The sequence below is a fragment of the Calypte anna genome, chromosome 11 (genome assembly GCF_003957555.1).
Source record: "Calypte anna isolate BGI_N300 chromosome 11, bCalAnn1_v1.p, whole genome shotgun sequence".
Taxonomy (NCBI): Eukaryota; Metazoa; Chordata; class Aves; order Apodiformes; family Trochilidae; genus Calypte; species Calypte anna.
In genome coordinates this window covers 10858773-10876001 of record NC_044257.1, presented here as the reverse complement: position 1 = coordinate 10876001, position 17229 = coordinate 10858773, and the positions used below count along the sequence as shown (strand labels likewise).

At 34.4% G+C, this 17229-nt stretch overlaps 1 protein-coding gene across 1 annotated transcript in view; it reads left to right on the top strand.

The window, feature by feature from the left end:
* Positions 1-17229, top strand: part of LOC115598951 (transcription initiation factor TFIID subunit 4-like) — a 132774-nt gene that overhangs the window by 31184 nt on the left and 84361 nt on the right. Inside the window, exons 9-10 of the mRNA XM_030457972.1 lie at positions 2032-2146; positions 8887-9056. Coding sequence (XP_030313832.1) covers positions 2032-2146; positions 8887-9056 — 285 coding nt within the window. The remainder of the gene's footprint in view (positions 1-2031; positions 2147-8886; positions 9057-17229) is intronic.

Genomic DNA, 17229 nt, shown 5'->3' with positions numbered 1-17229 from the left:
ACAGCTAGGAATTTCTCAGCTACTAAATTTGGTCTTATTTCTCTAGATCATGCTACTTAAAATTTCAAACAAGTGCTCAGTGGTGAAAGACTCTGTATGTCATTACCAATCCCATGAAATATCTGGGCCCACCGGTGATTCTAATTTTCAAAATATGCCCTGCATTGCAATATAAGTTAATGTTTTAGCCATATTTTGTGTCTAACTTCTTAATCATGCACAGTTGTGATTTACACTAGAAAGCTTGTATGTCATTCCAAAACTTGTATTTACTTTCCCAGACCCATATGAGTAGAATTACATATACATGGAGTGAAAGACTTGGTTTTTATGTATCCAGTGTGGACACACTGTTTTCCTGAGCCCAAAAAATTAACTACTCCATTGCTGTACATTTTTGGTTTCATTTTTGATCAAAAGCTGTCATATGTAGAAAAAAAAAATCCAACATTTATACTAGTTTTAAAGGAATATAATGTTAGTTCTGGATTAGTGCCACTGTTTACTTAAATTTACCATTGCAATAATTTTCAAGGTTAATACTTTTAAACTCCTAGAAAGTATAGAGATCTACTCTTTTTCCTTCCTTTCAATTCACTTAGTAGAAAGCTTCTCAATTAGTTTATCTGAAATAGATAAATTAATTGCCTGGTCCATGAGCTAATGCTTTCTATCTGTGACATCTCATGGACCTTGAATATTCTCATGACAATATTTTTTGTTCTCCAGACTTGGAGCCTGAAGTTCTAAATCTTGTTTTGTATTTACTAATGTTGAGTCTCCACACAACAATTTTTTTATACAGATTGAAGAACTGAACAAACACTGTCAAGTTAGTTTCACTTGAGGATCAAATATTGAAGTTGATGAAGAATTCAAAATAATAAAAAAGCAATGCTGGACTATCCCTAAGACACCACTTTTGTTTTAGCAAAGCAGTGTTTTTAAATGGATTTGTTGGGAATATGTTTCAGAACTTTAGAATTTATAGAAGAAAAATAATGCATTTATATGTACTTGAGTCTACATATGTGCAGGAAGGAATTTCATGTGCTTGTCAAAGTCACAGATACTATGTGTATGTAATGCTCAATAAAATTCAGTGATACAGAAGAAAAAGGTCAGATCTTTTAAGTCAAGTAGACATATGAATTAAGTATTTTCACATGCCAAAACAGAGTTGGAATTAAAGGAAACACAAAATAAAAACCAAGTAAATGTTTTTAAGCAGCAAATGAGTTTATTCCAAAAGTTTAATTTGTGTGCCTTTTCAGTTGCACACTGATACATTATTTCAAATAGTAATAATACAGGTCTGTTCATTTACTAATTAGCAACATAAATTTGTAATTATTTTCTGCCTAGATTATATCAAATGTTGGAGAGGAATTAATATAAATTTTTTAATTTACTGTCACAAGAAGTCCACCACTCTTTGGGTCATTTAATAGGCCCAGTTTTATTTAGATATACATATACACCTGTAAAGTCTAAATACAGATATTAATTACTTTTAAATAATTGTTTTCAAAATAAGAAAGCAAAAGATAGCATTTTAAAATATTTAAAACGATGTTTTCAATTATGAAAATACATGTTCTTCACTGCAACAAAGAACAATTGATATGTAAAAAAGGTAAAAGACATGCTTAATACCTTAGTGACTGTGATTTAAAGCAGCTGTGTTAAGAATGTTTCAAATTCTGTTTCTTTATCCTGTGCAGATTATCTAGAAAAATGGTTCACTGGTAATTGCAAACACACTTATAGCCATGATGTGTATCATAACCAGTTATGGCCAACAGTCTTCAGTTTTGGAATTGTCAGTATTCTGTAAATATTGAACAAACTGTAATGTTAATACAAATTCTGTATTTTAAATTGGTCTTCTTCAGCAGTGTAATATTTAAAAATAATAATAACTTCCTTTGTTTGCAATTTACAGACAGTTAAATTTAGTTCCTGGACAGAAGGTTCTTTGATGTAAATTGTCTAAGACAGCTCATAATAACATTGCTTGGTGTTTTTCAGGCACAGTAGGGAAGGCACCAACAATACAAGCCAGCAAAAGTCCTGGGGGCTTTGGTGTTCAGGTCTCTGCAAATCAGAAAAACAAGCTGAATGACCCTGGAGGTGGTTCTTTCAGGTAAAAAAATAAAAAAGAATTTTAAAAAATGCAGGGGTGGTTGTGGAGAATCATAAATATAAAATAGAATTCAGAATTGACTTAACACCAGAGGGCAGTGTTTTACAATAATTCCTGCCGTTTCTTGCTGTGATTGGTTGACAATTTTCTTACACAGTTCTATTTTTAAAAAGGGAGGGGGTCATGACATGTCTTGAGGTTTTTTCTCTAAATGTGCACTTTTTAATTTTTGGTAAAGTCCTCAGTTCTGTCTATTAAAATCAAAATTATGTTAAACAGAATTGTGTATGAAGTTGTAAAAAATACATGGTTGGTTTTATGCATCAGATTCTAAGGTTCATATGGAATGTGTCTTGCTGAGAAGAAGTAATTGTGACAACAAGGCATCCTGTTGATAGGCTGCTACAGTGAAGCTGCAGCTATCCCCTCATTAGCATAGAGAAAACATTGTATGGTCTTGGGGTTTTTTGTGCCTTTGTGTAGGATTGTTGTTCTTGGTTTTAAAGAGATGACACCACTGTATCTGTTCTTCACATGCTTACTTAGGTAGCAGAGTTTGGGGCATTCTCTGGGTCCCTGTGCTAATCGGGTGCTGCAGAGGTTCAAACGGCTTATCCCCATTCTTCATATATATCCATACACACTTCAAACTATTTTATATATATTTTGGATATTTTTAATCTTCCTAGTGAAAAGCTAATCCTGGGTTTACTGCGTTTTGCTTTTGCTGCCATAGTTTTAATTTTTTTCCCACTGATGAGAGTACACTTGATGTGAGTTAAAACATTTTTTTTCTTTGTTAAATGACAAAATATTCCTAGCATTTCATTTGGAATGCTTCTGTTGCTCTGACTTCACCAAACCAGGAGTGAATTTTTAGGCATATGCTTTTGCAGGTGAAGTAAAAGAATTTGTAGATCTTTGAAATATTTCTGCTTTGAGGCATATCAGTATTGCAACTAATAGTGGTAGTACTTAGTATTAATCTAGAAGCAAAATAATGCAATTTTTTATTTTCCAATGCTTTTGCCTCCCACTGTGTATTTAAATGATTTAAAATGTCTTGGGTTCAATTGTATTGTCTTAATAAGTATTTTTTTATGTTTGTAAGCAACATGAGCATTTATTCTTAGTTAGTATAGCTTTCAATTTTGCATACACCAAAAGGGACAGCATTTTTTAACTGGATGTTGTAAACTGTGCCAGGATTGATTCTTGCATTCACTTAGTTTATACATAGAATATATTAGGTTAGCTGGAATTGTTAATTTTCCCTTGGGGAGAAGCAAATGCTCAAGGCACTGATTGATAAATCAATAAATCTTTAGTGAGTTTGGTAAATAAGCTGTCAAGGGTGTATGTCATTTTTCCTCTAGAGAACAAATTTTAGTCAGAATGAATGTGTTTGTTTCCTTGCATTGTTTTCTCTTTCAAAATAGTAAGACACAAAGCTGCATTTAAATAAGTCCATAAAATTGCAAGGATTTATTAAATAGCAGCAAAGATCAAGCTTTTTCTTGATATCTTAACAAAGAATTCAGTTGTTTGCATATTTGCATTTCAACCCCTAACCTCTCCTGAGGACAAATAGATGTCTGACTATTAAGCCTAAAGGCACAGAGCTGGAAATCTGTATTAATCCTCTGAATGCTGACTAGTTTTCCTCAACATTCCCAGCGTGTGTGAAGAATGTGTTTTTAGCCAGAAGGCAAACTGGCATCTAAAGCAAAGCAAGAATTTTGAAAAATAGTTGTGTTATGTATAAATTTATTTTGCCCTTAGTGTTTTATTACTGCATATTTGTTTCATTATTTTATATTCTGTTTTCTTTAAAATAACTTAGATGAGCTTTTCACTCTTGTGAGCAAAGTGTTGATCACTAGAAATGGAAATGTGAACTGTTATTTTTGGTTTCTTCTACTCTAGACTGTTGGAAATACAGCAAGGAATTACATACAAGACATAACAATTAGGATTTTTGGAAGTTAGGATTAGCTTTTAATGTCAGTGTTTATTAATGAATTGTAAGACTGCCTACATGAGTTAATTGGATATTATAGTAGCAGTTCTGAGATTGAGTTTTCAGTCCAAGACTTCTGCAATGGAAAGTTGTTGTCATAAAAATGTATGTCACCTATTTTGGTATTAAAATTCATCCTTTCTTAATTTTTCAGAAAGAAATACAGACATCTCCATTTAGTTGACTTTTCAACTATGTTGATACCTAAGGATAGAAGTTTGAATTACAGTTTTTACAGTATTTTGTTGGCTGTACAGTAGGGACCCAGCCTTACATTTGTACCATTTACAGTCCAGCTCAGAGAGGATGAAGCAGAAGACCCACTGCAATCATCTGTATTTGGCTACAACTGCTGTGTACATTATCATCTAGTTTGGTAATCTCAGAGCTCCTGCTCTCATAATCTGCCCCTGATACTGAGACAGAATAATTTCAGTTGGAAGGAACCTTAGGAAGTCAACTAACCCAACTTCTAACTCAGAACAGGTTTCCTTAGATCAGGAACTTGTCCAGTTCTGAATAGCTCCAAGAATGGAGATGCATGTTTGAACTCTTGTTGTGTTATCCTACCACTTCCTAACTGGACTGAGTAAGGCTCAGCAGCATTGGATGTGGATGAAGTAAAGGAGGGCAGAACCATTCCCTTAATGTGTGTGGTGAGGATATGTTTGCCATAGGGTACCAGCTAGCCTGACACTCCTGACTTTTCATAGCAACCTTCAGCATTTTTTTTTTTCCTGAAACAGTGTCTTGAAGTTGTATATAACCTCTTGGAGTCTGTCAGTATCAGGTTTTATACAGCCAATATGATGGGTTTTCTTTCAGAGTCAGTTGTATGAAGTGACTGAGATCATTTGAAGCTTATCTTAATATTCATATTTTATGTTGCCAACTGGCAACATATTAAAGTCAGCCTGGCAATAAAAAACTTATTTTCAAATCTTTTTTTTTGCCTAGCCAAAAGGATATGTTTTTTTTAGAATTTTTTAGAATAAAAGTTCAATAACACAATTATTGTAAAGTGTTTCAAAATGCATGATATTACTTCTAATAGTGTACCATACAGCCCATCTTCAAGGAAAGATGGAAATCTAATGTGGGTATTAAATATATGACTTGAAAGATTTCATCTCAAAATGGCATATGTAAAATATAATACAGTAGTGGCTGTTACAGTAAATTGATTATATCCAACTTATTGTTGTTGATCTCTAATCTTGTGACCCATTGAATTTGTAGGCTTACTTAGTCTTGGATATGTGTAGGGACTTTGCACTAACAACATGGAATTTCAGTTCTGAGAAGGGGAATCAGTAGTATAATAACATTGTCTCAGTGGTTTTATGTATTCTTATAGCCTACGTGGGGAAAACTCAGATTTGTAGATTTTGACATAATTGATTAAAATCTTGCAAAGTGAATGAGAGAGAAAACCAGGAGGGAGTTAAGCAGTTAATATTTGTTTATAAAAAAAATGCTACCAGATTTTTATAATGTTTTGTCTTAGTTTAAAAAAATCTTTGAAGCATTTTACAGACAACTGTGGAAATTCTTTGGGATTTTTTTATTTTCAGATGAGCTTTTTTCTTTTTGTAGTTTCACAAGTGTATTTAATGAAGAAGGGAGGGACAGATGTTACAAGAGGTTGAATACAGGAGGAATAATTGAACTCTTAGACTACTTCAAGATGTAGCTTCCATTCAGAAGAGTTTGAGCACCTGTGCTGTCTTAAAAATAGTATAGATGTTGGAATTTTATTTAAATGTCCCATAATTGAGTCCCCTGGGACTCAGAATTTAATTCAGTAAAGCACTGAAATAGCTACTGAAATGATATTAGTATGACCAAAGTTATCTTTGCCAGGAAACATGAAATTCTTAAATACTGTGCTGGAATGAAAAGGGAAAGATAATTATCATCAATCTAGACAACCACTGGATGGCATCTTTGTTCCACAGAATGACTTCTGAAAACTCACTCATCTGGACTTAAAAGTTGACTTCTATAGGAAACTGTTTGGCAAGAATGCCAGCCCTCTCTGTACATTAATATGTGTGTATTTCAGTGTCCAAACCCAAGCTCTTCTTTGTGATGAAGTTCCTCACAGTCAAAAAGGATATGTTGATAGTTTTTCACATTTGACTGAAAAAAATTGTCTCATCTGTGACTGAAAGATTTTGTATCTGTCTTCCATGTAACATTACAAAAAGTTTAAAACATTGATGTACTCACAGATACTAGATTGCCAGTGTCAGAAGCAGGAAGTTATACAGGAGTTACAGTGATGATCTTTTTAAGTGCCATTGCATTGATTTTGACAATTTCATGGGAATCCTGGTTTATGCCCAAATTAATTTTTATTTCAGACAATATTTGTTTATTTATAATGTGGTCACAGATATGTCCTCTAATTAAAAATGGGAATAGCTGAAGTGCTAAGCAGAAGCATAGGGACTGTATATAGAGAAACTGTATGAGTATGCTGCTCAGATACTGTTTTACCAAGAGCTTTTGATGCCCTGTGCTCAGGTCTCCCTGGCAGCAGTGGTACCCAGACCCCCAGAGCAGCAGTTCTGCCTTCACTCCCATGGAGCACATGGAGCAGCCTCTGGGAATCCGTTTTGGCTCTCTTTATTTCTAGCTGTACGAGCTGGTGGATGATTTGTAGTTTGGTCAGTTTTAGCTTAATTTTGATATTCTGGGCTCAAGTCTGTTTTTCAGTAGCTTCTACTATTTTTAGGTAGGTTTGAGTTTGTGTTATGATAACAGCCTTTATATGAATTTGGTTTTGCTGTGGGTTCCAAGCCTGTGGGATTTGGGCCCTGGGGAGTCCTGGGTACATTACTTTGTTTGGTGCTCATTCTTTTTCAATTGCTGAGGTTTTTAACCCTGAAATCTAAATTTTTCCTCTTTTTCAGTTTTAGTTGATGTTTTGGTGTTTTTTGTGTGTGTGTATGGGGGGTGTTGTTTGGTGGGTTTTGGGGGGTTTTTTTTGTTTTGTTTTCTGATTAGAATCTTTTGAACTCATTGCTGAATATTTAAGTCATTGTTAGTTTTTCTGTGTTACATGGCCCAGTACATTTATCAACTGTGATATTTGGGAGCAATTTATTGGTTGGGCAAGGCCCAAGATCAGTTTGGTCATCTATGATCTATGAATGCATAGGATCCCAGTGTCTTTATGGTGGCCCCTGTGACCCTCCCATGGGTAATGCATGCATACCATGTGAAATATAAAAATGAAAATTCTTTAGTTTCAACATGAAAACCATCAAGGTAGGAAAACACTTCTGTGAGACTATTCTCAGGAATTTTATTCTAGGAGAAGAAATCAAGTGCTTATCACTCATGGAAAATAATAAAGTCTCATTTGTGTAGCAGTTTTCTGACAATCATTGTAAAATATTCCATTTTCTGCCTCAAGCATTCAGTACATTTCTCCAGGTTTATGTAAACAAATTCCCTTCTTAACATCTTCCCAGAAAAAGAAACAAAACTGCAGAATCTTCCACTAAATTGGCTGCTTGAGTGCAGGTGTCAAGGAGGGTATGAGGACAGGAAGGACCTAGATTATGGTTTTCTATATTTCTCTCTTTGTTCTCAGACCTTAAATATAGCTTTTGTTTTTTACTGCAGACTTTGAACTCATTACAAGATTACAGAAGGTATTCCAGGTTGCATAGAATGATATCTATAATTAAAAAAAAAAACTTTTAAATTAAGCTTTTATTTGTTTGCTTTATACAGTAGTAGGAGTCTGGACTTGGATATATGTAGATCTTTTCCACGTATGTGTGTATATGTATATATATATATTTTCTGAAAGGCTATGTAATTGCTTCTAGAATACCCTGAAATTCAGTGTTAATGACAGTAATAGCTCCTAAACAAGAATGTGCTAAAAACAGATGGTTATTTCCACAGTTATGAATCAGATCTCAGAGAGGTAGGAGGTAAAAGATGCTTGGAAGATACAGGTATGGAAACTCAAATTTCTTAGTTCTTCTTTGAGCTGTTAAGAAGGGTGTTGCAGGGCAAACAGTGGTCTGGGAAGTGCTGCTATCATCTTCTCAATTGCAGATCATTTTTCTAAAACTAGCTGATATGTTCAGCTGGTCTTTCTGTGTTGTCAGAGAAAATATCACAGCAGATTCAAATTATACTTGGTACCCAAACTTTCTTGTGAAATAATCACGGTGAAACCATCTTTCCTGACTATTGCAGGAAGTGCCTTTATGACTGTTTCATAGCATGTGAAACAAGGCAGGATTCCAAATTCAGGCTTTTGTTTTTAATGTCTGTGAGGTATTAATTTTATCATTTCACCCCTTGTTTTCAGCATAAAGAGAAAAGCCAAATACTCTGTGTTTAGTGGTGATCATTGCCTTCAGTTTCCAGACTGTCCTGGTTTCATTGATATCACTGAATCTCAGATGAAAAAAAAAAGACACCTCTGTCACACCTGTTACAGGCAAATTGTCCTGCTTCTAAAATTTTCTAATGTGATCAGAAAAACATTTAGTTATTTCAGAACCCAGACTATATATTCTATGCAAGTGGAGATGCTAGTAGTTATGCCTCACATTGGCCAGCCACCTGTCACCTTGCATGCTGTTTACTTTTGGAGAAGCAGTAAATATACAAAATGAATATATTACATGCAGAATTATCTTTGGGTTTGTTGTTTGTTTTTGTTTTGTGTGTTCTTTTTTTTTTATAGAGATGATGATGACATCAATGATGTTGCCTCGATGGCTGGCGTTAATCTTAATGAAGAAAGTGCCCGAATTATGGCTACGAATTCTGACTTGGTTGGAAACCAGATACAGTCCTGTAAAGATGAACCCTTTCTTGCTGCTATACCTCTACATAAACGCATACTTGAAATGGGTGAGAAACATGTCCTTTTCTTTCAATAGTGTTTCCTTTGGAGTAACAGAATATGCTTGACACTTAAGATTGTTTTGTAAGCATTTTATTATATAATATCTTGCATTTCTAAACTTTCAAGGTTTTTGTGATAAAAGTAATTTAGTCATCTCAAATTGAAAAAAAAGTAGTATACTGGTGCTTTTATACTTCATGCTTTCCCCATATTTTTTATATCCAAGGATCTCAAAGCTCTTTGCCAACATTAATTATTTCTCACAGTCCTCCTTCATGTTTTACACATGAGGTTGAAACAGAGAGGTAAAGTAAGTAGTACAGGTCACAGAGGACACCTGTGAATAAGATTTAACAGAATGTTGAAACTATCTGTCAAGATTTTCTTTCCCCATACAAACCAGTTATTTGGTTCTTAACACCTGCATCTATTTAAGTTCATGGTGATTTTCTTAGGAATTTTTTTCAGACAGGTGTATTTATTTATCCTGGCAAAAAGGTATATTTATTTATTCTGACATTTGAGAATGAAAGTTTAAAACTTCAGTACAAAAACTTACTATTCAAAATCAGTGATGCTTTAAGGTTAGTAAGTATGCTCAGAATAAATCATGACATAAATCATATATTTTAGGACTGTGCTTACATAACTTGTACAATTTTTAGGGATTTAATTCTTGTAATTTTAAAGATAAGACAAATCTTGTTACAAATCAGCGCAGTCACATGATTACTTCTGAAATGTTATTTGTGTTTATGTTCATTAAATTAATGGAAGCATTTCCATATTGCAGTTGCAGACAAAGTTCTTCATTGACTTATTGTCAAGCTTCACTCTTGTATTTTAATTAGTGACCTCTGAGTTCTCATTCAGAGAAATTTATTTTGCATATTATACTTACCTTGTCACAATGATGACATGTGATGCAGTCTGGGAAAACATATGTACAACGCTTGCCCCCACCTGACATAGGAAGCCAGCAATGTTTTAATGAAATTTATTTGAGAAGCTGTCATGAGGAGTGCTTACATAGTAATGTGCAGGTGTAAGAAAGCAATGGGAAAACAGACATAAAACTTTTTAAAATAATGGGAAATCAGTAATGAATTTGTTATATAAGCCTTAATGAACTGTCTGAGTGTAACAATTGCTGCACAACATGGAGCTGTAATTACAAGTGTAGGACTTACAGGAATCTGTACATACTTCAAGAGCCACAGAACCCATCATACTATTCATCACTGCCTTTTGGGGCTTGCTTCTCGGAGGAACAAATCCCTATGGCTGTTTTTGAAGCTTTATTGGCTTTGATAATTGAAATAGAACTTCCAAAGCTTTTAAAAGCAGCTGCAGGGATTTACTTCTCAAAAGCAGTGAATCCAAAAGAGTGGCCACTCCTAGTGATCTCCTGCAGCCACTTCTAGAGCTTCATTTTGGCTTTACATGAAGACTTTTATAGTTTTGAAAGTGGCTGTGGGGTTCACTAGTGGCTACTGTCTGGGATCTATGGCTTTTGAGGCGAAAATTCCGTCAGCTGATTTTGAAGTTTTAGAAGCTTGGTTTTCACTGTGTGTGGTCAGATTTGTTGATTGCATAGGACCACACACAAATTTAGTAGTTTGTGCTACTGGGCGCTTAAAATAAGGACATTGTAAGGTCATGACAAAACTCAGACTTGCCATATATTGCCGTGCCTTGACACACCAGGACTAAGCAAAGGAGGCTGTGACCTTCTCAAGCATGTTAGGGAAAAAAGAAGTATGCTATATGAGTCCTCATTCTTCTGTTTTCATTATGCCTGTTGACAAATGAGATAAAATACGTTGTTTTTTCTTACCTGAATATGACTTAAACAGACCTTATTTCCTACCTTCAAGTCTATTAATATTTAATGATTGCTTTAGTTTTAGGGCATGTTTTTAATGTTTTAGTAAAAGAGAGGTTTGTGGTATGTACAGTATTAGGAAACAGCTCTTTTCTCTTTTCTCAGAAACTAGATCTTTCAAGTTTTCTCTAATATTAATCTCCTTCTCTTTTCTGAGCAAGAACTCTGTCGAGCAACTCAGTAGTGTTCCCCAAAGGCTGTTTCAGAGATTGTGCTTCCATTCACCAGAGTCAGAATATAAACTGCTAAAGTGAGAGCAGATGCTATTCAATCTTTGGCAGTAACCAGCAGCCAAATGCCTTAAAGTTATAGTGAAAGAGATTTCTTAATATATTGTATGTTCTTATCTCTGCTATAACTTGGCAGTGTTATCATCCAAAGTTTATTTTAAATCTAAATGACTCATATTATTATTGATCCTTTTAAATGGAAGAAGTAACTGAAAGATAGTTCATGCAGAGATATTAACTCACTTCCCACATGCTTCCTTATCCAGTTTTGTATCTAGTCATCTTTGGCTGGTAACCATTGACATTTGTTCATGTAGGAAGACAGGGCTCAGAACCTTTCCACTTCTTTTATGAAAAATCAAGAGTGGATATTTCTTAGCAGATAATGTTTTTCTTTTGCTATTCCAATCAGGTATGTAAAACTTCTAATCCTGATCTTCCTACATGACAGCAGGGCACAATGAATCATATGCAAAGACTTGGAGGGCTTATGTTTTTCTTTTTGGGAAGCTGAGAGGCAGAGGTCTATGTTCTTCATGTATGTGCATGCTGATGTGCATACAAACTCTTAAAACTTTCTAGGTCCTAAGCTTTATTAGTAAAACACGTAGCATTTTTTAAAGGATCAGATAAGCCAAGGAGACCCTAAGAATATAATAATGCTGAAAAAGCCTAGCTTTTTCATGTGGTTTTATGGGAAAGAAACAAGAAAACTAACCTTAATTTGTGATTGTTTTGCTGTTACTCATTTGTAAGATATTTCTGGGTGGGTAAAAAAAGCTGTGTTAGTTAGGTTTTAGAAGACAGTTTTTGACATTCTGAGTTTATACCATTTACCAAAAGGGGCAACACTTTAATGAATAAACAAGTATGAGTTGGCAGGTTGTTTTAAGCATGAGTTTTCTCTGCTTTGTATTCATCCTGAGAAAACAGAAACTCCGTGACTCAGGAATTACTTTGCTACAGCACGGTTTCTGAGAACTGGTAAGAATTAGGCTGCAGTATATGTTTAAAATTGGTGAGAACTGGCAGGATGTAGTGAAGATTGGGATAAAAGGTGACTTTTTATATATTACCCGATAAGTAAATCCATGGAAAAGGGAATGAATATGTTGTGTAATTTCCTGAGAAGTCTTTTGACTGAGAGTTGGTGGTCTCTAGAGCCTCCATTGGCAGTTCCATAAAACTTTGCTCTATATACATTTTGTGGTCAACAGAGATTATATCCTCACAAATTTATAATCTGTGGTGGTTTATTAGTTTTGTTTTAATTCTAATAGTTTTCTTCTACGATCAGATGATGCTATTTTGCTTTTATTTGGCTATCCCTAAAATGTCACAACTTGTGGAGAATCTTAAGTATAATTAACTGTCTTAATGCAATAATAATGAAACAAAAGTCTGGCATGTTGCATTCTCCAGCTTAAATTGTTTCTTTCTCTCTTTGCTTTCAGTGTTCTTCTCCCAGTTTTTCTGTTTCATTTTTTATTGTTACAGACCACTGTCTGAATAGAATTATTACCAATGTAACATAAAAAATGTTTGACCATCTTGAATACATTTTAACTTTACATCTTTTATTTCTTAAAGTAATTTTACTTAAATGTGAATGATTAACGTGTATTGGAGATTCATAGGTAATATTTTTATTTTGCATTAATTAAGAAGAAATTTTATTTCCTAATCTGCATTAGGAAATCAGATTTTCTATAGCATGATTTTGTGAAATACTGTATTTGTCTGTTATCTAGCATTGTTATATATTTCCTTTGGAAAACCTAAATTACACTGACAACATAGCATATACCTGCAGCATTTCCTATCACAAAATTAGTACTGGATTCTCTTGCTTCATCCAAATAGATTTTTTTTAAGTTAGAACACAAATAGTGATGCAGGCCAATTATTATGAAGCTTGAAAATGGGCTAATGAATCTGAATTGTCCTAGTCCAGCATTTAAAAGGTTCGCAGTCTTCCTTAACTTCCAAATGTTTTGGCTTGATAGATTTAAACCATTGCCTGTCAGTGTAACAGTTGTAGGGTTAGGCTCAACATAATTATATAGATTTAGCTTTTTTATTACTTTACATGTAATGTGTTTTTTAATTTTGTCTGATAAAATATTGATCATTGTTCTGCTTTGATTCTCTCAGTCACACTTCAATTGTATGTCTGCTATAAGTGTTATGTTAAAAATGTTATAAGGAAATACCTTCTCTGTGTTTTCTGTATTCTGGAGTATATTGAAGCTACTGTGTCGCATCAGAGTGGCAGCCCAGCTGTATGCATATGTACATATTTTAAATAAATAATTTGAGTACTCTAAAGGGCATTTAATATTGCAAAACCATCTGAAAACTGATTGGGATATCCTTTGTGGAGCCAGGCCAGTAGATTACAGAGCCTCTATTTAAAGCATTTCTTACTAGCTTAATAAGAGACATTCTGTCATCCTCGTTTCATCTGTTTGTTTGTCAACAGTTGTATTCATGTTAGAATGAGATGAAACTGTATTACTGATGATTGCTCTTTCATATACAGAGCAGTTCTAACATAAAAGTATACTTATTTCTCTGGTTGGTTTTCTTTAGAGGGTTTTTATAGCTGCTTCAATTACAGTTGTTCTGGGTTCTGAAATTCCGAGCTATCAGATTGCCTGTGAACATAATTTTGGTTTTCACTGCATTTTTTGTTGATGTGACTTAGTTGTTTTTTGTTGTTGACTTTTTAGCTTTTTATTCCTGAATTGAACTATATTCAACTGAAATATTCTTTTAATACCAGTTTTTCCCACCAGCACCTTCGTGTCAGGATGGCCTCCTTAAATACCTGTGGACATAACTCTTGATTGTTTAGAGATAGTTGTAACATGTACTTGTACCTACAATGCTGTTTCTGTGACTCTAAGTTGCTTTTTTTCAGAAAAAAAAAGTCAGTTAGGTATTGCATGATCCAAATTGCAAGTAATTGTGCATACCAAATATGTTGGCTTTTCTGTTATTCCTATAAACTTCAGTATGTCACATGCAGGCATGTGGCAAGTGTGGAGTGTACTTACATTCTGATATCTTCAAATAGTGCTGTAACTTAGTTCAGAGTTAGGGGGTTTTTTTATTAGTATAAACCAAGCAACTTAATAGAAATTTTATTTTGATGAGGTGTGCACTGTTCCCAGTATTATTGCCCAAATGTCCATAGCTGTGATAAATCAGTTTCTTATGTGAGTTTGGAGTTTATTGTACATGTTTCAACAGAGAATCTTTTTTTATTCTAACTTAATCCATTGGTAATGTTACAGTATTCTAAGACTAATTATATATTATTTGCATCCATTATTTCCCTTTAAAAAAGGTGGGAATACCTTTCCCATCCTAGTATAAGCAGCAGTGTTGCCAAATAAACATAATCAGTAAGTATTTCAGCAGAAAGTTAAACTGTATTGTTGTTCTTTCTTTAATAGGTCCATGATTAGACTTCCTGTTTTACAAGATGTCCCAACATGTGTTGGAATGGTAACTTCAGTACCACCTGAGAGCTTGGAGTCTGCCTTTCTGTGAAAGGTAGGGCAGGTTCTGTTCAATATTTTTTGTGTATTTCTAAGGTTTTCTTTTTATTAATCTTATTGGTTCTGCAGCACTACAGAATCTGAGTTAGGCTTTTAGCAGTTTCACCTCTAAGTGCCAGAACTGATGTTGTTTCATCAAACCGTAATGACTTAAAATGAATGTAGATGAGTTCAAACTATGATTGTTCATGGAGAAAATGAAGCTGTTTCTTCAGGAATTATTTTCAAGGGTTGTCCTCCAATTGAACAAGGAGCATGACCATGCTACTTGCTCACAGAAATATTTGGAGAAATCAGGTTTTGTTTTCACACTATACCTTGCTTCTGTTTTATGAATGTAGTTGAAGAGCTTTCTTTAAACAGTCCTGCTATTTCTGAAACAGTCTTGTAGTTCTGGCCTTTAGGGCCTACCAGAATGTGTTGCCCAGCTTCAGAGTTTGTATCTGGGAACTGAATGACTTAAATTTCCTGGTCTCTGCAGAAGAGGGCAAAATTACGATCATCATTCTGTGGAGATGAATTCTCTACCAGATTCATTTATGAAGTCCATCTCATAAAGAAATTTCTGGTAATAAATATTGGATGTAAAATAAGAACAATAAAAAGAAAACCTTAGAGAACCATTCAATATTGCAATAAAGCTGACTTACGTTATCCCTGTAGGCAAACTCCATGCTCTAGAGGTGGTACTAATGTCCTCAACTGTCAACACATGCTGGAACATCTTTGTGGAGGAGGAAGTCATTGATCAGTGAGCAGCATCTTCAAGGATCGTTTAAGGGGAAAAAAGTAAAAGGTAATACTTTCTAAAATATGTTGAAATTATTGATCATTATGTTTATTTGGCAATCCTGCTGCTCATACTAAGGTTGTAATGTTTTAATTTTTTAATTCCTTAAAAACCTCATAAATTTCACTTTAGTCTTTCTTTCTCCCATGAGTTTGAATTGCATTTGTTAGCTTTCTTCAAGTTGCTGAGTCTGTGGCATACAAAGTCTAGAATCTACTATAAGTCATAGGCCACTTGATGTTTTTTTTTCATAATATGGACAATGTTAGTTTGTGGTTTAATCAGTTTTGCAGTGTCTGGTATTAAGTAAAATTTCTTAGATCAAAATGCTGCAAAGCGTTGAGCTGGTACAAAGACATTCTACTCATAATGAACAGGTATTTCTTTTCAAGAAACCACTATGTTGTGTCAGATGAGGTACTATCATCTATTCTTGCACAGCAGTGTAAAAGTGTGACTTGAATACCAGCTATCATAAACTACAGCTATTTTGACAAAATCAAATTACCATCATGGATCTGTCTAAAAAGTGTGGTGGTAGAGGATCTTGGTGATGCACAGATTTGATATTAATGAAAGTGATGTGGTGTCCTGATCTTGACCTCTAATCATGAAAACACACCAGATGAAGGCACTGGACATTTTGAAAATCAGGTTATGTCTTTGGTCTATCTTTGTGGTATCCTTTACAAGTTTCTGTGTTCTTTGTGCATATCCTTTCCAGCTGACATGCCCTTCCTGCCTTCTTAAGGTGAGCTTGTCTGCCTGGTGTCAGTCTTGTAGTGGATAACTGTGGTACCTGTTCAGACATGTAACTAACAAGACTTTTAGTGTCTGAGATGATTTCTCCAGGAAAAAAAATCGCACAAATGTTTGCATTGTTTCTGCAAGTTGCTTTAAAAGAACAGATGCATAGAGGCAAATTATTTTACTTGGTATTTCTTTTCATCATTGTGTGGCTTTGGTTGAGAGTGTGTTCTGTCACTCTGAGGACTGTATTACAAGATGCTGGCATCTGTGCCTCTGTATGTGTTTGTCATTGCTTCCATTTTTAGAACAGTTCTTCTCCATCACTATCTCACCTGACATACTCTCATAATCTTATACTTTTTGTAAATAAGCTTGAGATCCTGTAATGGTTTAATATCTTTTGATCTGGGCCTTACCTCAATAAACACATTCTGCTAGCCTGCCTGAAGACAGGGGATAAATAACTACATAACATGTGTATTGTTTTCTTAAGGACTCCTGTTGGTCTCTTTGCCATATTAGTTCTTTCTTATCTGGTCCCTCCAACAACCTCTTGATTTGACTCTGTACAGAGTGCAAAACACCTAAGTGCATTGAGGCATGTACTATTATTTATAAAAAGATGGACATATTTTGCAGTTCTTTACAGTCACTCTGTGTTTATTCTTGTATGTTCCCAAATGTCTTTGGACATACTTATTATCTTGTATTTATGTTTTGAGAAAAAGATGATTTAAAAAAAACCAAAACAACCAACCAAACTAACCAACCATTACCAAACCTTGTAATCTGTATATTCTCATTTGACTTGTTGAGACCTGCATATGTTTTAGTTCTCATCTCCTCCTTTGTCCTTTACATTTTCCTCACACTGTTGTCACTGCAGCACAGGTACTGAGGTCATAGTGCCTCCATTTTAAAAATAAACTTGTTTCCTCTCTTTTCTTAGGATGTACA